We start from the raw sequence: 26,778 nt of genomic DNA, 5'->3' as shown, positions 1-26,778 counted from the left end.
TGAGGCTTCCAGCGCCGTAAAACCAGACCCTTGACACGGCAGCTCGTGTGGGCCCCCAAACACGTGCAGGGCCCGCAGACTCGGCGAGATACGGGAACACACGTGTGCACAGCCACTGGGACCCCCTTAGGCACAGCGCACGGAGTTCAGAGGGGACCCATCCAATGCCTCTGCCCAGCAGGGTCAACGGTCAGGCGGGAGAAGAGGAGAGAGTGGTGATCACCTAGGAGACCCTGGGTTCGCTGAGCCCCCGTCGTGCAGGCGGCACGTGCCCCTGACTGCAAATCCCAACCCCCTTCTCTGCCTCCGAAGGGGCTCCTGGCGGGGGACACACCAACCTTGCTGGGCAGGTCCTGCGGCTTCGTGCTGAGGTTCTCGGGCATCTCCCAGCAGCGCGTGGAGAGGTTCAGGATGGCCGTGGCGGCCATGTGTGCGGCCTCCGCGTCATGGGCGTAGTCGAAGCCTGTAGGAGAGGACGAGGTGCAGGGGCTGGGCCTGGGGGGAGGGGCCTCTGGGGAAGGTCGGGCTGCAAAAAGGGAACCACAGCAGGGCTGAGAGACAACCTGGACGGGAGGCTGCCGCGCAGACATGGGGGGCGGGGGGACGTTGGGGTGGCTGGGAGCAAGCACACAGGGCGCAGCTACGTGAAGGTGAGCCCAGGGCTGGGTCACCCACCCGCTGCCGGGAGCCTGCACACCCACCCCAGCCCCACCCTTGTCGGGTATTGAGAAGGCCGTTTCTATCTTGACCGTAACTTGGGCAGAAACGGCAAAGCCTCCAAAGACGTTCTAGCGTCCCTGACATTTCAAACAAAACAAGTTGTCTATCGGTGAATGCTTATTGAGAGACTAAAGTCTGCACATAGGAGGAGGGTCTGGAATATCATTCAAGTAGGACAATTTTATCACAACATCACAAAAGGCTGATTTCGGTGTCGCCCCCGCCCCCCTCCGCCAATAGCCACAGCTTTGGTGAATAACATTATTGTTCAAATAAACACGACACAGGAAGGCATAAAATGTTATCTTTTCTAGTAACTGTGCTATAACCATAAGATCACCCTCAGGTATGATTTCTGAGTAATCAGGGTATCGCCAGCAAATTTCCAGCACCCCAGCGTAAGTGGGTGCCTTGCGGGAAGGCATGAAGCCCCCAGTCCTAACAAGTTGGAGAGACGCTGGCACTCCAGGTGGCAATTGTACTGATCAGTGTTTCTATTATTAACTTGTAGGAAACTCATCACTGCCAATTCTGGGGGCTGACAACAGCCACCAGTAGCTGCCAGCTCCAATCTCATGTGTGCACTGGGGCGCTTTTCCATTCTATCTGTATTTCCAGGGCTAATAGGTTTGCAACTCACAAATTAGTGCAATAAGCGACCCCTCCCCCCCCCCAAAAAAAAAAAGACAGGAAGGCTTGTTCGGGAAGGTTTGGCGGAGTGAATTTTGTTAGTGCTGAGCACCCAGAAAGTTTGCTGCTAATATCACAAATGGCACATTGTATCCAGCAAGATGGTCCCCGCGCAGGAAGCATCTGTCCGGTACCCAGGCTCAGCACAGCGGTTGTCTGATCCTCCCAGACCCCCACCCCTTGAGCTAGAATAAACTGGCTGGGAACGGACAGCCAGGGGAGGGCACGCTCGTAGGGTGAACCACGGCAGCGACGTCGTTAAGTCTGTGGACACGCACGGCATAATGGACTTGGGTGTGTTTCACGTGTAGTGAGGAGACACATCCAGTTTGATGGTGAGCGTTTGGGCAGCAACGTGGGTGAGACACGGACTCTGAGAAAGTCGCCACGGGGGGTTGGGGCCCCAGGGTGCAGAGGACCGACACGCTGCTGCTGAGGGTTCCCCCTCCGCTGCCCCTCAGACGCTACACCTCCGGGAGCCGCTTTCCCCAACTTACATTTAAAGGCTTTCGGTGAGGTTTCGCTGGTCTGAATCTTTGGGGCAAGCATGCGCTTGCCAAAAACCTGAGCGTCAAAACTTGCGTAGTCAAAGGTGACCTTGGAGAACTTCTCCAGCTCCTTGGCCAGGTTGGCCCTGGGTGTGGTGGAGGCCACGCTGGGCCGGTAGCTTCCATACGGAGGGACCTCAAGCTGCTTCACGAAGCACATGGGCCTGGGGTGTGAGACGGAGATGAGAATCATGAAGACAGGACGCCAGCACTCTGTGCTGTTCATCCCAGGGACCCGTGCCATGGCCTGGCCCAGCCATCCCTCAGACCCCGGTGTGGACAGAGACCCAGGCAGGCCCTCCCTCACGTCCACTACTACAGGGGGCCTAGGGGCTGATGTGCAGGAAGAATTGCCGCAGGGACGAAGCCCTAGGAGAAGAAGAAACAGTGCGTGTCCCCTTGCGGCCCGCGTCAGCAGAGAAGGGAATGAGAAGAGCAGGTTTCAGAGCCCTTTGCAGGGAGCCCTGGAGGAGCGCCCTTAGGGCGGCAGGCAGCCAAGGCAGGATTCTGGTGGTGGAATAACTTACAATTCCCCAGAGGGGAGGGAGCTGGGGGGCCTGGAGGGGACATGGAGGCGTTTCTGAGAATCAGCCTCAGGGCGGCCGACTCAGCCCTTCCCAGCGAGGGGCCTAGCCCTCCCAGGTCTTCTGCTGAAAGTCACTTGAGATGCCCCTGGAGGGGCTGCTGCAAGGGTTAAAGACAGGCCTGAAAGGACGCTGCAAGCATTCAGTCACTGTTACTGAAGCTCTGGACGAGCTCAGATTTTTAAATGCACAAGAGATGGTGCGAACGCACCAGGCCTGACAGCACTGGAGCCACGGCAGGAGGAAGACCAGCCTAGCATAGAAAGGCCACAGGGTCTGTACCGCTCTGTGGAGGGGCTTGTGCACCAGTCAGCTCAGAGAGAAGAGAGCGGGGGAGGCCTGGGAGAGCCTGGCAGTGACTTTAGTCTGGAAAAGGTGGGTGGGCGGAATTAAGACGGAGCCAGTGGTGAGGCCCCCAAGGGGCCAGGCACTATAAGAACTTGAGTGTGACCCGAAAATAGGAGCCGGGTGCCAGGAAGACCCTGCAACCACGATAAGGCTGGCTCTGAAAGGCCTTGGGAAACCGATGCCACCAGAGCGCGAGCAGGCTCTCCTTCCCCAGGAAGGGCAGGGGGGCCCCTCTGGACCAGCCAGTGGCATCTGAGAAGTTGCTGGTGAGTGCTCAGGCACCCCTGCGGGGAGACAAGTCCTACACTTAATGTCTGTGCCACGTTTTGGTGGCTTCCTCAGCCAGGGCTTCCGCCAGCAGCAGACTCAGTGTCCGTGAGGCCCACAAAGCTTTGCAAAGATTCTCCCCACACCCTGGGGTACAACATCCAGAAACGCGGCCCCATGGAACACGTGGAGCCTGCATGGAAAGCTCTGCACCCCGGCCGCCACTGCTACCACTCTGGCCTCCTCACCGAGGGCCCGGGGAACAAAACGTCCCCGTCTCACTCAAGCCTCGTGAGAAACTTCTGAAATCGATAACGTTGTTGTCCCACTTTTACGGGCAAACAAACTGAGTCACATTCCTGGGGCACAACCTCCACATCTGGCACCTGTTTGGCCCCCACCCTGGCCTCACCAAGCCTTACCTGCCTGGTAGTTTGACATTTTGTCAGTGACTTGGATCAAGGCAAGAAAACCGACAAGAAGCCAGAAGGAACAGGAATAAGATGGAGGAAAGAAGCAGTTTCCACCATCGTGAGCGCCCCCTGGTTGAAAGAAGCCAACTGGAGTGCAGGGCGCCCCAAGGACAGGGCTGCAAGGGCCGCCCAGTGCGGGAGGGCGAGGCCCAGCCCGGAGACCACTTGCACGTGACCCTCTGAGGCCAAGGTGGGAGGCCAGGCTCCTCAGGCAGAGGCTCTGCCAGTCACATGCCAGGGAAGGGACAGGTGGGTGACGGAGGTGGCCCGCCCACCTCCAGACCACGGTCTGTGCCGCCGCCCGTGCTCGTGACTGCCAGACGCCGGCCCTGTGCAGGGTACAGTGGCCCTGGTCTCCCACACTCTCCTTTGGGAGACAGACGTGGAACAGGAGTCTGGACGGGACGACCTGTCAGTTCCAGCTCCTCGGAGATGAGGGAGCAGGGAGTCCACTGAGCGAGGACCCGGGGGTGAGGGAGAGTCCCCCAGCATGGTGGGCGCCAGAGAACCGGTCCCACTGGGAGGAGATTCTGAAGGGCGCTGCCGGGGGAGTGTGTGGCCTTGGGAAAGTTCCTCAGCTTCTGGCCTTGTGCGTGGCACCTACAGGAGCTTGCAGGTGAGGTCACACTAAGCAGACTCGTCTGAATGGTCTTTCAGAAGCCCCCTCATTGATGAGCCATGTCTACACGCACACACGGGTGCACACACACTCACACGTGTGCATATACACCTAAACACACAGCACCTCAAGGGTCACAGGGAGTGGCACTCTGGAGGGTGCTGCTGGCACCCACTCCCCTCCCCAGTTCAGGGTCCGTCCCGGGGTGAGCAGCTCCCAGGGCTCCCTAGACAGCAGGGGTCCTTCGCTGGTGCAGCCCACTCTCTCCAAACAGGACCAGCGACTCCACAAACAAGTCCCTGAACACAGCCCGTGCTCCGCAACAAGAGAAGCCACCACAATAAGCATGTGCACCACAGTAAAGAGTAGCCCACACTCTCCACAACTAGAGAAGGCCCGCGCGCACCAATGAAGACCCAACGCGGCCAAAAATAAATAAGTTATAAAAAAAAAAAAAGAAAAAAAGGGGCTTCCCTGGTGGCGCAGTGGTTGAGAGTCCGCCTGCTGATGCAGGGGACACAGGTTCGTGCCCCAGTCCGGGAAGATCCCACATGCCGTGGAGCGGCTGGGCCCGTGAGCCATGGCCACTGAGCCTGCGCGTCTGGAGCCTGTGCTCCGCAACGGGAGAGGCCACAGTAGTGAGCAAGGCAGGGGCAGCCGTGCGGGTGTTGGTGCCCACAAAACCACCCTCCAAGTCCACCCTGGGAGACACCAGCACACACGTGCACGTACACACGAGCGTGGACACACACACACAGCAGCGGAGAGGCGACAAGCCCCCTGGGCACTTGGGGAGGCAGCCCATGAAGCCAAGTAGGACCCTGCAGGGCCTTCCCAGGTAAAAAAGCCCCTGCGTGTCCCTGATTCTTGTTTGTAGGGGAAAAAGAAAAGTCTTTCAGCAGCTTAGGCCTTCCCACCCAGTTCCAGAGCAGGTTCAACCAGTTAATAGGACGACAGAGTCACAGGGCTCCTATAGTTCCTCCTGAAGAGACAGAGGTGACAACCTGACACGTATCTCTGAGTCATTCTGCAGAAACTAAGACCCCCACCCGGTGGAGGATGGTGATGACATGCTGACCACAAGCATGTGCACCCCAGACTGGTTGGAACCGTGAGGCTGAGATTCCCGAAACATCCCCCAGTTACCTCACCATCAGCTGATCAGAAGGGGGCCCACGAGCTGATCACCATCCGGGGCCCACGAGCTGATCACCATCCGGGGCCCACGAGCTGATCACCATCCTGGACCCTCTCCCCTCGCACTGGCTGTGAAGACCCTGCCCGAGAGCCATCGGGGAGTCGCGTCTTCTGAGCACGAGCCACCTGCTCTCCTTGCTCAGCTCCTGGAACAAACCTTCCTCTGCTCCAAACTCTGACCCGGTTTTGGTGTGTTTGGCCTCACTGCACATCAGGCACATGGACGTGGGTCCGAAAACACCCCTCCCGGCCTGTGATTCATTTCACTCACCTGAGGATCCGATCCGAATTGGAGCTATTCTTGGAGGGATCTCCCGTCTGTGGCTGTTGCTTCTCGTGAGATTTGGCTAATTTTTCGGCAGCAGCAATGGGACACCCAGACAAACTAGAGGAAGGACAAGAGGACAGCTGAGCCCTCCTCCAGGCCCCACCCATCTGAGCCGGGAGCCAGGCGTCAGCAGGAGCTCAGGGCAGGCTGCCTTGCCTATCGAGGGGCCTTTCCCCCAGGTCTGTCCTCAAGCCCTCAAAGCACCTGCTGCTCAGTCAGCTTCTGTTTTTGGAAATTCTAAGCCGATGACACAGGGACAAAACGCACCCTAAAGTTCTTCAAGGCTCTGAGCAAAGGCACCTCCTCTGGGTGGGTGTGGGGCCCGGGCCCGCCTCTCACCTCCCTCCTCTCCCCTCACCACCAACCAGAGCTGCTCACATTCTATCAGCCCACGGGCCACGGACTGGGTGCTGACCCTGGAGGACATGGGCCACCAGGGTCACAAGAGGAGGGCACAGGTCCTGCCCAGGAAAGCACCCAATCCGAGACACCACGGGTGCAGCTTCAACTGTCAGAACTGAGAAACTGTGATCAGCCAGGAGAGGTGACATAATCCCAGCAGTGTTGGGGAATTTAGTCTCTTCTCAGTGACTGGACCTCAAAAACCCTGGCCAATCGTTGCAGCTGAGTGTCACTTGCTGGAGCCACTTCACGCCCCACCACGGCTGCAGCTACCCACGGCTCGGGGCGAGGGCGGGGGATACGGCCACCTCTCACCGGAAGACGGCAGACAGCTCAAGCACCAGGGTCTCAGCCCTGCTACAGAGCAGCCAGGCTCGGTCCCGGCTGCTGAGGTTCTGCCTTGAGCAAAAGCTAGTGTCCAGAGGTTTCCCGAATCTCAGCAGGGCGGGGTCTCTACCTTGCTCTCCCTACAGGCTGCAGGCCTCCCTGCGCTGCGTGCGCCCGTTCCTCCAGCCGCCCTCTGGTCTCTCGGGACCCCCACTCACAGTGGCACAGGTGACCACCCCTCCAGGTGCTGCTCTGTCTGCCCTGACCGTGCACTCACCCCAAAGGGCAGCACACAGGGAGACCGTGTCCCAGGCTGGGGCATGCACTGCAGGCACCCCCCTCCATGGCCCTCACCATTCCCAGCCCAGCCCCGTACCTTCTGTGCGTGTTACGGTTGCTATTCACGTGGCCCTGGCCTGTGCAGCCAGGAGTGGGGCACTTGAGCACGTTCTCATGCATGGCCAATACTGCAAGACAACCAGGGGGAGCCGGTGAGCACCACCAGCCCTGGAGGGTGCAGGAGCCCCAGGCCCACCCTCAGTCAGGCCACGCCCCCTCTCAGTGTGGCCCTGGCCTCCCTGAGGCAGAAACCTTACAACCTCCCTCCTCTAAACTTACCGGTCACGATCGTTGCCCCTTGCCTAGAAGCAGGGGCAGCTTTTCTCCTGAGCCCTCAGAACACAGACAGCGGCCCCTCCCCAGCTCCAGGGCCCGGCCTCCCCTCCTGTGTGCCCGTGTCTGTGGCCGGTTTCCAGGGGCCCTGATCCAGGCTGCCGTTTCAATGTGAATAACTGGGCATGCTCCATGTCGCCATGCTTGTAGGGCCCCAGTTTGGGCTTCTGGACGTGCCAGTCCAGAGGGACAGGGTCCTGGGTGGCCACTCCTCTATGTGGACACCAGCCAAACACCAGAGGCAGCCTGAGCCGTGCAGAGCTACTCACTCTCCGGGGGGATCCTGTCCTTGTGGGGGCAGCCAGACAGGCTGCGGTGGTGCGGGTACAGCCCGGTGACGTGGCCGGTGCCGTCACAGCCTGGGGTCGGACACTTGATCTCACGCTTCTCAGCTCTTGAGGGATCTAAACACACAAGGCCTATCAGTCGGAGGGCAGCCAGGAAGCTGGGTGGGAGGTGGTGAACAGGGAGGCGGCAGCCGGGCAGCTCATGACCCTTCACGCTGGCTGTCCAGAGAGGAGAGTGACCAGACTGCCCATGAGCCCAAAAGGGACCGTGGCTGGACAGCACGGGGACCCTGGAGAGACCGTCCACACTGGCCGTCTGGGTGGAAAAGCTCCCCACAGATTGCGGCAAGCCACAAACAGCGGGACCCGCAGGGCTTTAAGGGGGACCCCCTGGATGGCGGCTGCCACCTTCTGCCCAGTCCTGCTAATGTCATGCGAGGGCCACTGGCTTCGGGGTGGGAGCCAGGCCTCTGCACAGAGAGGTCAAGCTGTGTGACAAGGTCTCTGCCAGCACACGTCCTTTGTATTTGACAATAACGGGGACCGAGGGGCTGAGTAACTTACCCAAAGCAGCTAATAAAGGCCTGGGCAGAAATTTGACCCCAAATCTCAGTTACTGACCTCGTACAGCCTCTGCAGGCCCAGAGAGGTCACTTTCAGTGTGGGGCAGAAGGGAATGCCTCTCAGGACACACATGGTCCCCAGAGCATAGCCAGTGTCCCAGAGAAGCTTCCAGTGAAGCCGTCCGTCCCCTTTGGTAGGGAAGCCACAATGCAGAAGTCACAGACCATGCTCAGAAAGCCCACCCCAGGGAGGGCAGGGCCCTGGCGGGCTCTGTGTGATTTAACTGGGAGGAAGTCGTCCTTTGACCACCAGGCAGGCAGGGGCACCCTAAGGGGCTCACAAGCCTCTCCCGGGCACCGCCTTCCTGCGCTCGCTGTCGCCGGCCGCTCTGTCCAGGGCTTGTCCGGCGTCTGCACCTCAGCGTCAGTCAGTCCCTGAGAACCAGTCCCACTGTCCTCCGTGGCTCGGGCCTGCTCTACACTGCCCAGTGCTCCCAGCCTGGCCACCTGCCTCACCGACCACAGGCTGCTTCTGTGTGGCCCACACCACCTCCCCCCGCCCGTGCCCTCCAGCCTGTAAAGGCCTCAGGACGGGTCCATGGGTCCGGGACGGCGCATCCCTGGGAGGGGGCGGGGCAGGGCCAGGTGCCCGGCCTACCTTTGCTGCAGTAGCTCTTCCGGGTGGCGTCCAGGGGCCTCGCCACCTTCCCCGGCTCGCCCGGGCCCAGCGGGCCTTGCTCAGCGGGTGGGCACCCCGGCTCGCGGACGGCCCGCACCTGCTCGGCCTTCAGGGCGATGGCCTGCTCCAGGAGGCCCAGGTTCCCGCGGGTCATCATGTCGTACATCTCCGACTCGTCCGTGACCGTGGACTTCTGGGACCTCGAGTCCTCGTCCTTGCCATCGTCGTCCGAGCGCACTTCCACGAGGACGGAGTACGCGGGCTTGGGGCTGGGCGGCGCCGGGCGCCGGGGCTCAGAGGCCTCCGGGCGTGGGGCGGGCGGGGCCTCCCCACCCTCGTCCTCGTCCTCCTCGTCCTCGTCGCCCAGGGCCACCCTCTGCTTGCTGGACTCCGCGCTGGCCACACCCTCCAGGGCCTGGGGACGCAGCTCCTGGGAGCGCTCACTGGTGACTTCGATCACTTCCTCTGCGTCCTCCGGCTGGATGAAGACATCCTTCTCCCCCTCGTCGCTGGTGGCTCCTTCCTCAGCCTCCTCCCGAACCAGGCGCACGATGCCGGCGCCCCGCTTGGCCCCCTGGCCCGAGTCTTCCCCGACCAGTGTCTCTTCAGCGATTTGGCCCAAATTTAGGAGAGAAGTTGCAATGATCTCCTGATAGCTGCTGTAGCTGCCCTTGGAGGAGCCCGTGAGGCTGCTGATGGGACTGGATCCGAAACGAGCCTTGACGGGGCTCCTTCCTGCACAAAATTAGAAACTGTGTGGGAGGTACACGGGGAGAGAGGACAGGTCTCCAGGCGGGGCTCCTCCAGCCTGCCCCACTGCCGCTGGGGGACACCAAACCCCCAGAAATGGGCTCGGGGTGGCCGTTCTGGTCAGCCCCTCTGTCCAGATCTGGAGATCACAGTAAACTTATGTCGGGAGGTGGAGGGAGAAATCACTGCTGCATTTTGAAGCTGAGAATTACTCTGATATTTTTGATTAATGGTCCTCCCTGTTATGTGTACTTTCTTAAATCAGGCGAATCTACATTTCATAAAGTGGAGCTTAAAGAATGGATCAGGGCTTCCCTGGTGGCACAGTGGTTGAGAGTCTGCCTGCCGACGCAGGGGACACGGGTTCGTGCCCCGGTCCGGGAAGATCCCACATGCCGCGGAGCAGCTGGGCCCGTGAGCCATGGCTGCTGAGCCTGCGCGTCCGGAGCCTGTGCTCCGCAACGGGAGAGGCCACAACAGTGAGAAGCCCTTTTTAAAAATGGTTTCATAACTGAGAAACAGCAAAAGTTGTTTTTAAAGTTTAAGTCTTTTAATTGCCATGGCTAAGACGCAGTGGGTGCTCACCACACCCAGGCCCCCGGGATGATCAACAAGGACCCCACCCGCCAGGGCGCAGCAGCCAGCCCACGTCCTCCCACTCTAGGAGGGGCCGAGCCAGGGCCGATGCCTGAGCGCCAAACTCCCTCCTTTATAAGGAACCCAGCAAGCGAGAGTCCCCTGGCCCTGCACCCTCTCAGGCAGAGCCGGGTCCCCAGGAGGGAGGCAGGTATGAGGACCCTCCCTGGAGTGGCTCCAAAATGAAATAAAAATCCACCTCAGGCCCTGAGAGGTGAGACCACCAGAAGCTTGGAGGTGTCAGGGGGTTTGGGCCTCAGGCCTCAGCCACATCCCCAGGACCCTACAGTCAGCCAAGGTCTCGGGACATGGACGTGTCCCACCTTCACACTAGTGTTTGCCAAGGGCAGGGGGCCCCGCAGGAAAGAAGGTGCCAGCAGGGAGACCCCCTCAGTTCCCCCTGCCCGGCCCAGCTTCCCTGAACACCTGCACCATCTCCCCTAATGCCAAGCAGACCCCTTGCCCCGCCTGCAGGTGGCTCTCCTGAGGCCAAGTGGGGCGGGTCTATCTGAGACCCCGCCACATAGACGCACAGCCACATCCATCTGTCCGACCGTCTCTCACACACACAGACACACATCCAGATGCACAATGCTCACATACAGATGAGCCTCTGGGCCCCCCGAGCCCCAAGCGCCAGCCCCTCCCCAGGAAGCCTTGCAAACGTCAGACAAGAGGCGCTTGTTCTCAGCAGGGCTTCCTTGCTCGCGGGAGCCCTGCCTGCTCACAGGCTGCGATTCTCCGGGGCCACACTAAGCGCCTTTATTCAGGGGAGAAAGAGCAACAAAGCACCTTCAGCTGGCTCGGGGCGATGAATCTCCTCCTGTCCTGACGCCTCAGCCTCGTCCTCCTCCGCAGTTCCTTCCGATTCATCAGAAACAGAGGCGTCCTTCACCTCGGCATCCTCGCCGCCGTCGCTGTCCACGCTGTAGCCCTCGTCCAGAGCCAGCTTCAGGGGGTGCGCCTTCCGCTTGGACCCCAGGTGCTCAGCCTCGGCACCCTCCAGCTTCCTCTTCTTGGCCAGAGGGCAGCTCAGTAAACTGGGAGGGAGGAGGCCAGGCCACCTGTCAGCACCTCCCGGGCCCCCGGCCTTCACCCTCTGCAGCGCTTTCCCTGTCCTGGAAATTTCTCTCTGCATCTCATCACCACCCCTCCGCCAAAGCTCCAAACTCAAGACTGGCAGGTTGATGTGTTCAAAACTTTACAGTAATTGTCCGCATTAAAAAGGACCTGATTGTGCTTTACATTTCACTTCCTGCTTCTCTGGGAAGGCCTAACCTCGACGGCCCTGTCCACACCAGAGTCATTCCCCCTGGGATGGCGGGGGGGTGGGGGCCGGCCCAGGCTGCCCTGCTCCGTGCCCACGCCCCCCCAGGCAGGTCGTCAGGAGTGCCCAGGCCCTTCCTCCTTCACTCCAGACCCTTCACACCTTCACCCACCTCCTGAGCCTGGCACCGCAGTCGGGGGCCCCTGAGGCCCAGCAGACCCCCGGATGACAGCAGTGAGAACAGCCACCCAGCGTGGGCCGGCTCTGCTCTGGGCTCTCCTACAGACTCCTCTGGCCTCACAGCGGCCCCAAAGGGGAGACACCGGAAAGGCACGCCACAGCCGCGCTCGGCCTCCCAGTAAGAGGGTCACATGGGAGGCCACCACAGCTCAGCAGCCAAGAGCAGAGGTGGAAGGTTCTAGACCCACAAAAGGGTCCCAGAGCAGGAGAGGAGCTCCAACCCCCCAGCAGCCCAACCTCTTTCCCAGGAACCTTGTTGAGGGCCCTCCAGCCTCCTTACCTTCGGTGCCTGGAGTACTTGCCCCGGATATGTCCCGAGCCCGTGCATCCGGGAGTGGGACAGCTGGGGGGAGACAAGCAGGGGTGGTCACCTGGGGGCAGGCCCCGTGGGGCGTGGGGAGAGGGTCCGAACCTCGGGGCCCACCCCAGACCCTCACCCTGGGAAGCAGAAGATTGTCTCCAAACAGTTCATCTCAGAATGGCTGCTTGCAGTTTGCAAAAAATTAATGAAATAAGTCACCCCCATTTAGATGAATGAGTGGCTCATTACAATCTTATGAGAGTGTTTAATTAAAGATCTGTGTGTATGAAATCAAGGCTGGACGACTTCCTTTTTCCACAATGAGTCTTTCCCATTGCAGGCAAACCACCACCAGGCTTCCAGCGGTGTGGGAACAAGGAAGCTCCAGGGTGCCCCCAGAACCAGCACCTGAAGCTGGCCCAAGGGCAAAGCACAAACACGGGGATCCTCCATGGCCTTCAAGATGCTGCGAGGCCCTGCCAGGCGTGCCCTTCGCTGGCGCACTGAGCCGAAGCCCCCCCGCAGGAACAACTCTGCAAAGGTGCAGTTTTGACCCGAGCCACAGGGCCCCGGCTGGAGGCGGCAGCAAAGACCCCTCCCCAGAACTTGCAGCCTGGTGTGATCCCGGCTTCCCATGAAGGGAGGTGAAGCCAGGAGGGCCGATGACCCAGGAGCTGCCCTGAGACCTCGGTGGGGCGAAGCCTGGCCTCTTACAGCTCCAGGAGTTCCTCTCCCTTCACCATCATCTGTCTCCCCACAGAACCAGACGGTGGGAAGCTCTGGAAACTTCCAGTCACAGGCACAGACCACCCAACCCACTTCCCCAGGAGTCAGCTCCCCAGGGCAGCAAGGGGCCTGTGTGGGGCTTGAGGCCAGGGTCCTGTGGGCTTTTGAGACGGAGAACCCATGGTGGGAACATGGGGAGCCCGAGCGCCTCCCGGGAGGGATCACCGCAAGGTGCCCCCATCCAGGAAGGGACCACCTTGTCGTCACAGGGTCTGAGCCCCCCACCTCCAAGCAGGCTCTCCCAGAGCCTGGGAAGGAAGGCTGTGCGGACCCGCCGACACCAGTGGGCTCCTGAGGCTCAGAAAGGGGCACCACTCCGGACCTCTGTCCAGACACACTGATGTGTCTAATCTGATTGATCACAGACCTGACTACAGAGGACTGTGGGGTCCCACCGGCCGGCAGCCCACACTCGCTGATGGATCAGCAAGAAACAGAACAGTCCGTGGAGGCAGGGTCGCGCCCCCCAGCGCAATGGTGGCCTTTGCGGGAGCCGGGGTCTCTGAGGGGGACGCACCCTGCAGCTCCGCATGATGAGGCCACCGTGGCTCATCTCCTGGTGTTTAAAAGAAGAGAGGAAAGGAGAGAGGGAGGAGAGGGAGAGGGAGGGGGAGGATGGGGGGTGAACACGCCAACTTTACTGTGCGTTTCCTTTCCAGACAGACAGGACTTGCTGCTGCCCGAGGCCTCTCCCTCCGAGGTCTATGCCCCACACTTGCTGTCACTTTCTCAAGAACTAGCTTTGAGACTCTTCACAAAAGCTCCTTGTTACTGGGGATCTGAAGCTGAGGTCCCAATTAGTCGATTAATCACTGAGTCACTCAGGCAATTAGGTGCCAGCTGCTGTGGCACTGGCACTGCCCCCAAACACGTCACCTGCTCCGAGCCACACCTCCGCCCACCAGTTCAGAAGCACCTGGCCTCCAGCCCTGAGGGCCAGCGCCTCCAAGGGCAGTGGGCCAGGCATGCGCCACATGTGCAGAGCTGCCAAGGGCCGCTCTGGGAGGGGAATCTGGAGACCCCCTTCTCCCCGTGTGCCAGCAGAGACAGTACCCATTGAAAGCGACCTGAGACCCAGCCAGGGCCCCAGGGGTTCAGTGCCAGCAGGTCACCCTATGGGCACCCCCAGTGCTGGTAGGATGCCCTCTGTGTGCTCGGGGCCGGAGGGCAGGGTGAGGCACCAGCTCTGGTTTCAGGCCTCTGGAGCCCCCCCCCAGCATGGGGGGAAGAGGGAGACCCGGCCAAGCCCTCCCCCTGTTCCCCAGCATGGCTCCGAGTGTGGCAGAGACAGGGAGGTGGGCAGAGGCCCTGCCTGCCCTCAGCCTGAGCGGGGTCCTGGCGATGGCTCAGAGGGATCTGAGGATCTGAACATAAACAGTAGCTCTCAGGCCACGGCGGAGGCTGGGAGGAGCCGTGCCCCAGCGGGAGCCCCTGGAAGGGACTGGCTTCCCTCCGGCCCCGTGGAGGCAGGTAGAGGGCTTCCCACTCCCTTCTGTCGCCTTGGCAGGAGCTGGCCAGTGGCTCAAGAGGAGGCCCTCAGGTGAGGACAGGCGGGCTGGGGACTGGGGCGCAGGCGTGGCAGATGGGCGTCCTTCCCGGGACTGGGAGACGCCCCAAGGATGCTCCAAGAGGGGTCCACCCACTCCCTTCTGCAGAGAGGGCAGCGCCCACCTTCCCTGCATAAGCCACCTCCCACAGCGTGGACAGCAGATGGGCCCCGTGGAGACCGGGGCAGGGGGTGGGAGGGGGGTGTCTGCTGGCTCTTCACTGCGCAAAGGGAAAGGCCACCAGCCCCGCTCGTTTTCTCTCAGGGACTCGGCTTCAAGTCAGAGCAAGAGCTGAAGGGGCTCCGGGTGGGAGGAGGCAGCTGAGAGTCCTGCTTGGTCCAGGCCCACCCGCTCCTCAGCTCGTGTCCTAGCAACCGCCACTCGCCGGCAAGTGGCTCCCGGAGTCTCTGCTTGAGCCGGGGAAAGGGCCGCTGGGGGCCACAGATTCTGGGTCCACAGGGCGCAAGTCCCTCGTCCACAGAGTGTCCTGTGGGTGCGGCTTCCCTGTGACCCGTCCTCCCGTCAAGTGATTCCGAAGGGGTTCCTTTGACATCCCAGCGGAGAGTCTGCTCCAGGGTCGCTCTGCCTGTGCTGGCGCCCACTGCGGAGGCCCCGCGGGACCAACCACAGCCCCCCACGTGCTGGGGGCAGGAGTCGGGCTTGCAGCACCTGCCCTTTCCCGCGGGGTGAGCGCACAATCACAGTGCCTCGGGGATCGTGCACCACGGGTGGTTCGTGGCCAACAAACGGTTGTGAACTCAGGCGTGAGTGGCACGTTCCACGTGGATTTTCCTCTAAGCATCGATTCTCAGAAATGGGAAGAATTGCTGAGGACATCGTCGCTAGAACACGTCAATGCATTTCTCCCCAGTTTCTCCATCAAATTGCGTGCGGGCCTCACTATTACCATGTAAACAGGGTGAGACCAAGAGATCGATGACGCTGCACAAAATCCAGATGCTCACACAATCCCCTTACTTACACTGGTCCAGTCCGCTCTTAGACTATTTCAAAGTAAATCTATTCTGGGTCATTTCTGCTTCAAAGTTTCAAGAGAAACTTTGCCCTTTGGGTTTGCCTTTCCAGTCTCCTCCATTACTTCATCTGTTACCAAAACTCAAGTCCTGTGCCCAGCCTCCTCCCCCTCGTTGTCCCCAGGATGTCCCCAGGTGAATGTCACATAGCCCAAGGGAAGCAGCACCTCCCCCGGGAGACCTGCTCTCCACCCTGTGGTCTGTGGCCCCTCTGAGCATCACGTGGGGTCTCCTCCAGTGGTCCACCCGCAGGCCCCTACCCTCCGGGGAGCCGACCACTGTGCTTCATGCAACTCCCAGGGGCCTGGCTTGGCTGCTGTGCCCCCCCCACCCTCCAGCCCTGCGGCCAGGACTGGCCTTTGAGCAGGAGGGTGTGTGATTCAGCTATTCTGGCTGCGTGCGTTCTAACCCTCCGAGCCTCAGTTTCCCCACTTCACAAGTGGGGAAACACCACCAGCCGCCAGTGCCTCCATGAGAATCCCTGAGGTTGGACTGCACTGTGCAGCCGCTGCAGGGCTCGCCGCGTGCGCGGGGCTCTGAGCACCGCTCCCATGTGCTTCCCTCCCGCCTCCAAGTTACAGCCTCAAAGGTTGAAGAGATGCTGGGATGTTTTGGGGTCCTCTCATTTTCCTGACTGCCAAAAGCCATCCACTCAACCACTATCTGGTGAAGAATAAGATGGTCCCAGCCCCAGATGTGTTCACTGTCTAGTGAGAATCTGCACACCTAAGAATGTAGAAGTGGCTCACGCCCTGGAACCATGCGATTAGGTGGACAGAGCTGTTCCAGGCTGGGGCAGAGGGAGCAGGAAGAGCAGCATCCACCCTCAGTAACTAGAAAGCCCTGTCCGTCTCCATCCTCGAGTCTGGAAGCCCACAGAAATGTCCGTCAGGGAGTGGCCGTCACCCCCAACCCCGCAGCACAGGCAGAGCAGCACGGTGGTGAACTCAGCACCAGAGCTGCCCCAGGGGCGGGAGGCTGGGCTCGGAGCCCCTTCAGCCCTCCAACAAGCCTCAGGCAGGTTACCTTGGCCACCGTTCAAGCCTGGCCCCGTCTCACAGGACATTTATAAAAATTAGACGGGGCATCCAGAGCCCACCTGGCACACTGGGGGCCCTCCCTTCCTTCTCCAGTGTCCTGAGCCAGATGCACTGGCACTACCCTCTCGCCCGGAAAGGGGGGATGCGAGAGGCTGGTTTCCTTGCCAGTCACTGGACACCACTCACTGGAGCTCTGTCTGGGCAAGACGGCCCAGGGCCCGGCCCTGGAGGCCCCAGGAAGAGCCCAGGCCCACAGAACCTGCAGTCCGAAGGCCACGTGGGGTGATGCTGGGGCAGCCCAGCCCGTAAGCACTGGGGTGGCTTTCTCTCTGGCCTTCCCCCAGCCCCTCCCCTCCACACACACACAAAGGCTTTGGCCAAGCCCAGGCCGGAAGCCAGCAGACGAGGGCGAGTCGACCTCTGGGGAGGAAGCCTGGCCCCTCCAGCTTCAACCCAGAAAACTGCCATGTGTCTGTCCTCTCTCCTGTTCAGGATGCCCGGCCCTGTGAGGCCGGCCTGGAATCTGGAAGGTCACAGTGCCCAGTCGATACCTAAGCCACTGCCTGCCCTCAAGTCAGTGGAAGACTCGGGCGTGGGACAGCCTGTCCCCTCACCTCTGGCCGAGGAGCCACTAAGACAGCACCTTGCTGCTGGCTGAGGACCGTGGTGACAGTCATGCCCCAGGGGTGACAAGGTGTGAGCACATCTGTGCCACTGTGCAAGGCTGGCTGCGTGGTGGTGCCAGGACAAGGTGGGAGAGGACAAGGCAGGGCGAAGACAGATGCACACAGGCCAGGCAGAAAGGGGCCTCGTTAGGGAAAGCAGGGGCCCGGGCGCGACTGCTCAATTCCGAGCGCCCAGTGCAACAGTTAGGACGAACGGGGTCACAGGCGTGCACCATGCTGGGTGCGGGCAGGAAGCCTTTCTTACCTGAGGTCGGCACCTGTGGGCTCTGGGGGAGCTGAGTGAGAGAAAGAGAAACAGGGAAACTCGTGTGGGAAGCAGAACTGAAAAGGTACGTGTGTCTTCACAGCACAAGCGACTGAAGAGCGGGGGCGACCCCCGTCCTGAACCCCGCTTTCCCTGGCCTCCTAGAATGTTCTCCAGGGTCTCACGGAGGGAGCTGCCTCCTCCAAGCCGGTGCTCATGTCAGACCCCCCCACCCCCGCCCGGTGGCTGCTGGTTTTGCAGAGTCGGACAGAGGCCCCAGCTAAGACAGGCTCCCTGGGACAGCATCTCTTTCTCTAATCTCAGGGAGAAGTCAGCTTCTGGCTGGAAAGAGGACCCAGAGGATAAAGCCGGCCAGAGAAGAGAACAGGTGGTCCAAGCACCTGGTCCCTCAGTGATGGGGCCACTGGGACAAGAACTTGCATTAGTCTGACTGGCAGACACTTGAGAAGCTCGGGGCGTCTGGCCCCTCCTTGAGGGCCACCCACGCACAGGAGCAGTGTGTGCCCTGTGGTGTCGGGGTGGCAAGGCTGGCCAGGGGGTCGGGACTTGGTCCTTGCAGAGCAAGCCGGGCCTCAGCGCCTCTCCCCACCCCAGTGCCATTCAACCCAGCAACATCCCAGTGCCCTCAGAGCCAAGACTAATCTCCCGGGAGGCAGAGAGGCTGGTGATGCGAGGCTGGCGGCCTCTCCTTCCCAAACAGAATAGGTCTAACCAGGTTTTGCTTTCCCCCACTCTGCAGCGCTGGGGCTGCCACCTCCTCTGCTCCCCAGCAGGTGCATCTGGGCCAAAAGCCCCCCAGTGGCCGTGGCCCTCAAATGCACCCTGAGGCTGAAGAAGCCCGAGGCCACCAGGTGCCCGGCGTAGGGGAGGAGCGTCCCAGGGGCAACACACTGCTGCGGGACTCTGTCCTCCTAAGGACAACTGCTGCGGAAAGTGGCATTTACGGCTTTAGGACCCGGGACTCTTGGCCAGAGACAGGCTGTGGACGGCCCAGGCCAGACCCTGCTGGGAGGGGAGGGTGGAACTCACCTCGGACGGCCTTGGATCTTGTACGAGCTCTCTTTTCGTCATTTTCTAAGCTCATCTGCAAGTAAAAACAACTGCGCTGTCAACAGGAAGACGGGCAGAGCCACCCCCTGTGTCTGCAGCGTCACCTCCAGGCATTCTCTGTCTCAAGCTTCACCGGTGCCTGTGAATCTGACGCAGGAGACAAGGAACAGCTCACAGGGCAGGAATGGCCTGCGAGCACGTGAGGCGGAGGCGCTTCAGGGCGGAGACCACTGGCCCCATCGTGTCCCTCACCTCCTACTCTGGGCCCTCCTGCTGCCCCCAGGCTCACATCCGAGGAGGAAGCTGCAGCCACCAAGCCTTCATTAACGTCGGGGTGTCGCAACACACGGTCCCCTGGCGACACCGCCCACCGCAGACTCTGACCCCGCCGTGCTGAGAGCCCAGCTTCCCCTGGGAGTTGGCGACCCCGGCACTCGAGGGTCGTCTTGTTAGAAACAGGTGCCTGGGACCTGAGCGGGCTTCGCTGTCCACCGTGTGTTGTCCCACGGAGCCCAAGGGGTGCAGCCTGAGCCTGGGGACCTGATCACCCTCAACATGAGATGGGCACCCTGATGCGTAGGTGCTCCCAGCAGCACAGGGGCCTCCAGGCACCACTGCCCAGTGGAAGAGAGTGCAGGTCATCCACATCATTTAAAAGTTTCTAATAGCCACACTGAAAGTGTAAAAAGAGGGCTTCCCCGGTGGCGCAGTGGTTGAGAGTCCGCCTGCCGATGCAGGGGACACGGGTTCATGCCCCGGTCTGGGAAGATCCCACATGCCGCGGAGCGGCTGGGCGCGTGAGCCATGGCCACTGAGCCTGAGTGTCGGGAGCCTGTGCTCCACAATGGGAGAGGCCACGACAGTGAGAGGCCCACGTACCGCACAAAAAAAAAAAAAAAAAAAAAAAGTGTAGAAAGAAGCGGGTGAAATTGATTTTCATACTAAACTTTACTTAGCCCGATCTCTCCAAAACATTATCATTTCTACAGTATCAATAGAAAAAGTTATGAATGGGATTTTGTTTAGTGCTAACTCTTAGAAATCCTGCACATCTCCTGGGCTCACAGCCCCTCTGAGTTTGACCAGCCACATGCCAAGGGCCCACGGCCACGGCACTGGCTCTGGAGGTGGGAAGCAGACGGGGGTGAGAGCTGGTAGGAGTGCAGGCCGAGACATCCCCTGGACCCGACACACAGCCACCCTCCCAGAGATGCTGACTCCCCCAGGAGAGAGTGAGTGGAGGCCTTCGAGGGGGACGGGGACCCCGCACTGTCCAGACCCCGCATGTCCTCTGGCTACCCTGCCTGAGCCCATCAGCTCCTGTCCCGCGTTCTCTGCCTCAGGAGGGGGACGGGGACCCCGCACTGTCCAGACCCCACACGTCCTCTGGCTCCCCTGCCTGAGCCCATCAGCTCCTGTCCCGCGTTCTCTGCCTCAGACCCACTTCCATGGGGGATGCTGCGCGCGTCCTTCCAGGGAACGAGGCACAGCCCCGGGAGGGTAGGGACGCCCCGGGGCACAGGTCATCACACGGGATCCCTAGCCGGGTCTGGGCAGGAGCGGAGCGGGAGATAGAAGGGGCCCTCTTCCCAGCAGGTGTGCCCTGTGGTTGGGGGGGGAGGGAGCAGCCCCACCTCCGAGGCCCCCAAGAGGCCATCAGAGCAAAGCCAGCCAGTGGGAAAGGAGCAGCCGGGGAATGGGGCTTCAGTCCCCAGAGGCCAGCACAGGACAAGCAGCTAAGGTCCCGCTCAGGAAGAAAGACAAGGGACCCCTCCCGTGAACTCCCCCGCTCGTCAGCTAGAACTTGCAAAGTGAGCCCCCCACCCCGGGCAGCGCGAACGCACAGAGATTCATGTGCTGTGTTAAGGACGGAAATCACAACCTGGGGTAATTTATGCGGCCGTCGACTCCAGGCGGTAGAGCTGAGAGCTGTGCGTTTACAGCCTCCTGACAGCACGGAAGACAATTACTATAATTTCTATTTTTAAAGCAGAGTTCCCCATGGACCAATGGCTCACATTTAAAGTGAAGAGAGGAGCAGGTGTCAAAGGGACTTCATTACATTTATGAGTCTTCAAATGTCGTCTGCGCTGAGCCCAGCACAGCGGCTTCCGATGCAGTGGCACAAAGGGGCCAAGGCGTCTGATTGCCAGGCCGCTCTCAGCTGAAATGCAATCTACAGCTCTTTTTTTTTTTTTTTTTTTTTTTTTTTTTGTCAGTTTTCCCAAGGAAATTGGCGAGCATTCTGCTAGGTTAAAGCGTGCCTTGGCAATTTGGATTTCCTGAAGATAAATTATTCAAAGAGCACAGAATAGAGAGGGTTGCAGGATGCGTACGGGCGCTGCTTGCACACTGCAAGCTCCCGTTGACAGAGCTGACAGCTGTGGCATTCATTCTGCCAAGCACCTTTCCATTTGCAATGTATCTGCATCAAATGGTCAATAACTGAGAAGTTCTCTCCAGTGCACGGAGCTTTGATGTGAAAAGGGGGAAAACTGAACTACAGGAGGAAGACCTAGGGTTAGCGCTCCAATACGAGAACGAGCTCCTAAGAGCCGGACGCCGCCGTCGACGGGCAAGCAGGGAAGCCTTGGTTTCTGAGCCAGCTCCACCGGGTTTTCACTGTTTTCCTCCTCGGAGGGTGGTTCTCTGCATCCTCCCACCCTCAGCACTGGTGCCTCACGGGTGGACGGGTGGCCCTGCTCAGCCTGCTGGCCACCCCGCTTTCTGCCCCGACCACAGCAAGACAGGCCAAGACAGTGAGACACTTCCCAATTTGTCATTACTTTATTTTTTAAAATTCTTCCCTTGTTCCGAGCACAAACCAGTCAAGTCTGTTTCTGAAAGGCCCACACATAGTTGAGTGACCTCCAACCTGGAGGGTGGAAGGCCCCATCCCGGCCTAGCCGGCCTCAGTGCCCCCGCTGTGGGGCTAGCGATCTCTCAAGAACTGGTCCACACTGCTTCTGTGATGCCACCTGCCTTCCAGCGGCCGGTCTTACGGCCGCCCTGGGCTCCCTACACCAGCTCTTCACTCTAATTAATATTTCAGTCGTTCTGTCTTCAGTAGGAAAACTATGGGAGAATAATTTACAAATGCAAACACACCCCATTTGGCCACATCTCTCTTTTTTAATTATTTGTTTGTTTGTTTGTTTGTTTATTTTTTGGCTGCGTTGGGTCTTTGTTGCTGCACGCAGGCGTTTCTCCGGTTGCTGTGAGGGCGGGCTACTTTTCCTTGCGGTGAGTGGGCTTCTCATTGCGGTGGCTTCTCTTTTTCTTTCTTTTTTTTTTTTTTTTTTTTTGTGGTACTCAGGCCTCTCTCTGTTTTGGCCTCTCCCGTTGCGGAGCACAGGCTCCAGACGCACAGGCCCAGTGGGCATGGCTCACGGGCCCAGCTGCTCCGCGGCATGTGGGATCTTCCTGGACCGGGGCACGAACCCGTGTCCCCCTGCATTGGCAGGCAGATTCCTAAGCGCTGTGCCACCAAGGAAGTCCCTGGACACATCTCTTAACCAGCGAGAACAGTCTCTTCGCCCTTCTTCTGAACCTGCTTTGTTGTGTCACGTGATGGTCTCACTCAAGGGGGTGGCAATGCTTGGTTCCGTTTTGTAGTTTTTAGTAAAGTCAAGGGTAATCGTGTAAGCTCTTCTTAAATGTAAACGGTTCTCACAATGACTTGTTACCAAAACCAGCCCCTTCCACATGGCACCCTTGCCAAACCTGAGTTCCCCGAGTTGGATGTTTACAAACACGGGGACCAAGAGAGCAAACGTGCTGAGCAACCTTGAAACCAGTAGCGTCCTAGGCTGTGGTTGTGAGAAGGGCTCTCAGAATCCAGACGCACAGCCAGTAACACAGCTGACAGGGTGGACCCTCCCCTAGGAGTGTCCGGTCAGAGGCCCAACGGGCTGTGCGCCGATCTTCAACTTTACCCCCAGAATCCAGGTCTGCCCACCCCCTGCCACGTTCAGGGACCTGCAGGTGGTTTCCGGAGGGGCGCCTCCCCCGCTTCTCTTTCTTGCTCAGTCATCCTCCCTCTGTCTGTCTGTCTCTCTGTGTCTCTCCGACTCCCTCCCTCCGTCCCTGTCTCCCTCTCTCTGACTCTCTCTGTCTCTCTCTGTTTCTCTTTCATTCTCTTTTCTTCTTGGTTCTTCCCGGGGCCTTCACAGCTGAAGAGCTTCCCCCCGTCTCCACCCTGTACCACGCCCCCGCCCTTCTGCACCACGGCTAAGGGCCAGACGGAAAACGGACTCCACGCTGGAGCCTGGCCCTGAGCAGCCCTGGACGTCGCCTGACGCTCTGGCCCCTGCGGGCTGTCCTGGCCTGAGTAGCACCAGCTATGGGACCCGAGGCAGCAGGTCCCTCACTGCAGAGAAGGGGAGATGTCAGGGCGTCGGGGCGGAGCTCAAGAGGAAGGGGCTGCTCCGCCGTGGGAGCCTGGGTGGGAGTGGGGAGGCCCCGTGGATCAGAGAGGACCTGAGGACATTCAGGGAGAGGGCCTCAGGGGGCGGGTGCCCCTGACCCGTGGAGAAGGTGCACCCTTGGGTGGCCAGCACCTCTCAGCGGTCAGGCCTGCGTCCTCACTCTCTGCACACCCTCTCTCACTCTCCCCCGGGCCTGCTCATCTCCATCTGGAATAAGCTCAATCATCCATGTGTTTGAGGTCAGTGTCTCCCTGCAGAGACCTCATTTACTGCTCGGGTCGTATTGTGTAAGGTCAGACAAACTGGCAGAGGGACAGACAAATTGGGACAATCTGAAACGTCTCTGAGACCCTGGAGCTGGGGAAGGTGGCCAGGAGCCGTCAGAGCAGAGACCAGAGCCCCGAGCTGCTGGAGAGTCCAGGGCCCCTGGGACCACAGAGGACTCACCCTGGCCCTGGGCTGGAGGGGTAAGTCCAGCAACTCAGGCTAGTGCTCCATTTTACTTAGAATGCGTTGCAACAGCTCGCAAAGCTGGGGATTAGAATGGACTTAGGACAATTTTTAGAATGCACAAGATTGTTTGGGTGACAGCGTCCCTTTTCCTCCGGGAAGACCCAGACGAAGAAGGGGGAGTGTCTGCTGGCTCGCAGGACCAGGCAGCCTGCCTAGAAGGAGGGGGTGACGTGGGGAGAGGAGGGCAGAGGAGGGGCACCGTCTGGGCTGGTTTTATCCTCTCACCTTGCGCACAGCCTGGGAGCAGAGTGCTGGGACAAATCCATGCTCCTACCTCTGGGGAGACGCCCCCCCGAAGGATTTCCGAGCAGCTTTCAAGTACGTTCCTTGCTCCGTCTCCCACCAAGCATTCCAGCGGAATCCTCCCCATCTCCCAGCCCAGCCCGCAAGCCGCAGCAGGGCAGACCCAAGAGCAGCCTTCTGCTTTGAAGACGCTGAAGTCCTGCTGTCTCAGGGACCCTCAGCATACACCCTGCTCTCCATTCTCTGAGGGCTGAGGCTAAACCACACACCCGCACCCCTGCACCTCTTGACAGCTGTCACAGCACCCCTGGTTCCTGGCGGTGACGCCTGTGTCCCCTTGGAGGACGTCTGACTGTGTGTCTGAAAATCTCTGACGCTCCACCCATTGTTCAACCGACTGGCAGCTGAATAGACCAGCCCTCTCCTTGGGTTGTAGAAAGGACACCCCATGGAGCATTATTTAATACATGTCTTGGGCGGGGACCTCCTGGCATCTCCAAGCATCGGATCATGGCTCACTCCAACACCTACATTAAAATTACAACTATATAATAGACACCCTGATACAGCAGCCATGACTGGGTCCATCTGTCTAAAACTTCAGCATAAATGGAGTTTCCACCTTCTCGGGGTAGAAATCTAGCCACACCCAAGTAGGCAGGTCAGAGGACACACCTGGCGCCACCTCGTTCCCTCGTCAGGAGCGTCCACTGGGGTGCCAGGAAGGAGGCCCTGCTGAGCACCCACGCAATCAATCACCCTGCTCCTGGCTTGCATGTCTCTAGTCGTCCACCAAACACCCATGATCTGGGGCCCAATGCTTCATTCTTCAAGGTCAAGAAGAGGTTTAAGGTCCTACCATCCATACCTACTCCTTTTCTCCTTAAGTTTATTTAAAAAAAAGCCCGATGCCCAGCACTTCCCACAAAGCACACAACCACCTAATCTTGTCTAACAGCCTCTTCCAAACCCACCTGCGAGCGGTCCACACGCCCGGTGCTGAACTCAGAGGCCGAGGCGGCCGCGACCACCCCCCACACAGGGCTGCCCTGCCCCCGCTGCCCTCCGGGCACCGAGCTCCCCAGCTGCCCGCCTCCTTCTCGGGCCAGTCCTGCCGTTGTGCGAGCTCTGCCCTCTTGTGTCCCCACCCCCCCTCGGCCTCCTCAGTCAGAAGGTGCCCCCGGCACCAGCCCCATAGTCCCTCCTCCTCTGGCTCACTCTTCTTAGCTTCTCTGCTCAGAGCAGTAACTCTGGCCCTGTCTGCCCAAACTAGAGGAAATGACCCTAGTGGAGGAGGCGCTGGGGTAGAAGGTAAGCGTGGCCACGAGGCACGTTCCCAGCAGGTCCCACACGCTCCAAGCTTGTGGGGTGACTGCAGCCTTCCTACCTGTCCCTTACACAACGCCAGCCACTGTGAAGACACGGCATCCAGAGCCCCTGGCCTCACATCAAGTAGCTTCTTGGTCACGTGATCCCTGAGTGCTCAGGGCCAGATGGGTGAGGCGAGCAGGGCATTCAGTCAGGTGCACATTTAAGGGGGAAACAAAACTAAGTGATCGAATTAAATAATAAATTAATGCAATATTTTAAAACATCTAAATTAATGCAAAAATTCCATGATGAGCAAAATAACAAAACTTTAAATAAAGACTGGGCCAGCATTACTGTCTTTTCCTTTTGCCTCAGGCTCCAACATGGCTCAGCAGAGCACTGATGATCACACAGGAATAAGAGTGTGAGTGGAGGTGCCTGATGAGGTGCTAGGACACACCCATTCCATGTACACTCCAGTCACCAGATTCGAAAGAAAAATGCTGGGCTTCCAGAGTAAAATACCAGCACCCTCAAATGAGGCTGCCACCTAAAACTTCACAGCCCTGCCTGTCTATACCCTGGGCTGCCACTTCTTGGTGGCCATGCTCTGGGTCATGGCTTGGATCCTTGACGGAGAGTGTCTACATGTCAAAGAATATGAGAGATCAGAACCTGAGATCTGGGAAGGGATGCTCACCAAGCCGGTTGTCACCCACACTTCCATCTCTGAGGGTCACCTGAGCCTGGGCACCTGGCTTCACCCAGAGCACATCATGGGGAGTGAGCACATCCAGAATTAGAGGTTTGGTGTGGCTATGAGTGCATGGGATGTCTGGGTTTGGAGCATCCCTGTGGAGGTGGAGTGCCCGAGTCACCTCCACCAGCGAGTTCCAGGAGGTATGAGCAGGGCACCACAGGCCCCCACTTGGGACGACTGCAATAAACCAGACCAGCAGACCTCAGGAGTCCCTGCAGCAAAGGCTGCCCAGCGAGCAGCGGGGAGAACAGCAAGTACTGAAGTGCACCGGGGATCCCGGGGGGGACGGGGCCCAGAGCAGGGACCTGGCAGACGTGGGACCTGCTGTCACATTTTAGTTTTACTCTACCCAGAGTCACTTTTCTTCCTTTCATTTTGAAGCAACAAGATCATTGATGGTCCTAGCCTCCACTTATTCTTTGCCTAATCTAGACTGATAATGACTAGACCAAAAGTCACCTCCACGCTCCACGCCAAGGAGTGAGAAGGACCGTTGCCCGGACCCTGGGGCCCCAGGCTGGGGGCTGCGCTCCAAGCACCTCACCTTGCCGTGTCCGCCCAGGAGGAGTCTCGGGGCCCTGCAGCTGTCGGTCTTGTCTCCGTGCGTCCACCTCTGACTCAGCAGCTCACCCCGGAACTCATTTTCTGAGAGTCAGAAAAAGAAAACCTAATGAACGCCAGGTGTGCCAGCTCAAGGGGAGAAATCGAGAAACTTGGGCCACTCTTGTACACAGCACTCATACGATCCTTGTTTTCTGGAATCCACCAGAAAGACACCCAAGGTCATGGCCCCAAGACCGTCTCAGGAATAAAGGACAGGAGCTCTTGGGGGAAAATCACTCTCTGCTTCGGACAGTCCTCGGAGGCTTCTAGCACCCTCAGCCCTGCACCATCGTCCCAGCCCTTGCGCTGTTTTATGGAACATGTCAGGAAGTGGGGGTGGATTTCCACTAACAGCCACTCCGACCAGAGGCCTGACACAAGTCAGGTGAGGTCCAGCGCTTTGCCTCCCCTTGGCCCGGGTTCCCGGCATCTTTCCTCTCCCTGTGTTTCTGCCTCTCTCCAGGGCAATACTTCCAGCTAATATTTAATTCCTCACATAAATTCACACGTCAAAGCAGAGGCTAAAGGCATCAGCTGGACCGGACAAAGAAATGCATTGTGTACCTATTCCTTGCACGGCACTCCCTTGTTTCCATGACAACCAGCTTTCTACAA

At 59.4% G+C, this 26,778-nt stretch overlaps 1 protein-coding gene across 1 annotated transcript in view; it reads right to left on the bottom strand.

The window, feature by feature from the left end:
• The window catches only part of MYT1 (myelin transcription factor 1), a gene marked incomplete at its 3' end in the record, with an annotated part of 43,220 nt that extends 17,020 nt beyond the window's left edge, over window positions 1-26,200 (bottom strand). The window contains exons 1-11 of the mRNA XM_079719591.1: window positions 26,105-26,200; window positions 18,286-18,340; window positions 17,236-17,266; window positions 11,878-11,940; window positions 10,883-11,130; window positions 8,684-9,439; window positions 7,445-7,579; window positions 6,880-6,970; window positions 5,718-5,831; window positions 1,908-2,122; window positions 339-463 (exon numbers count right to left, since the gene is read on the bottom strand). Coding sequence (XP_079575717.1) covers window positions 339-463; window positions 1,908-2,122; window positions 5,718-5,831; window positions 6,880-6,970; window positions 7,445-7,579; window positions 8,684-9,439; window positions 10,883-11,130; window positions 11,878-11,940; window positions 17,236-17,266; window positions 18,286-18,340 — 1,833 coding nt within the window. The 5' untranslated portion in view covers window positions 26,105-26,200. The remainder of the gene's footprint in view (window positions 1-338; window positions 464-1,907; window positions 2,123-5,717; window positions 5,832-6,879; window positions 6,971-7,444; window positions 7,580-8,683; window positions 9,440-10,882; window positions 11,131-11,877; window positions 11,941-17,235; window positions 17,267-18,285; window positions 18,341-26,104) is intronic.
• Between the last annotated feature and the right edge of the window lie 578 nt (window positions 26,201-26,778).

This window comes from Hyperoodon ampullatus (genome assembly GCF_949752795.1).
Source record: "Hyperoodon ampullatus genome assembly, chromosome: 14".
NCBI lineage: Eukaryota > Metazoa > Chordata > Mammalia > Artiodactyla > Ziphiidae > Hyperoodon > Hyperoodon ampullatus.
Note: the sequence above shows the minus strand (reverse complement) of the source record. Positions and strands in the feature narration are given on the sequence as shown.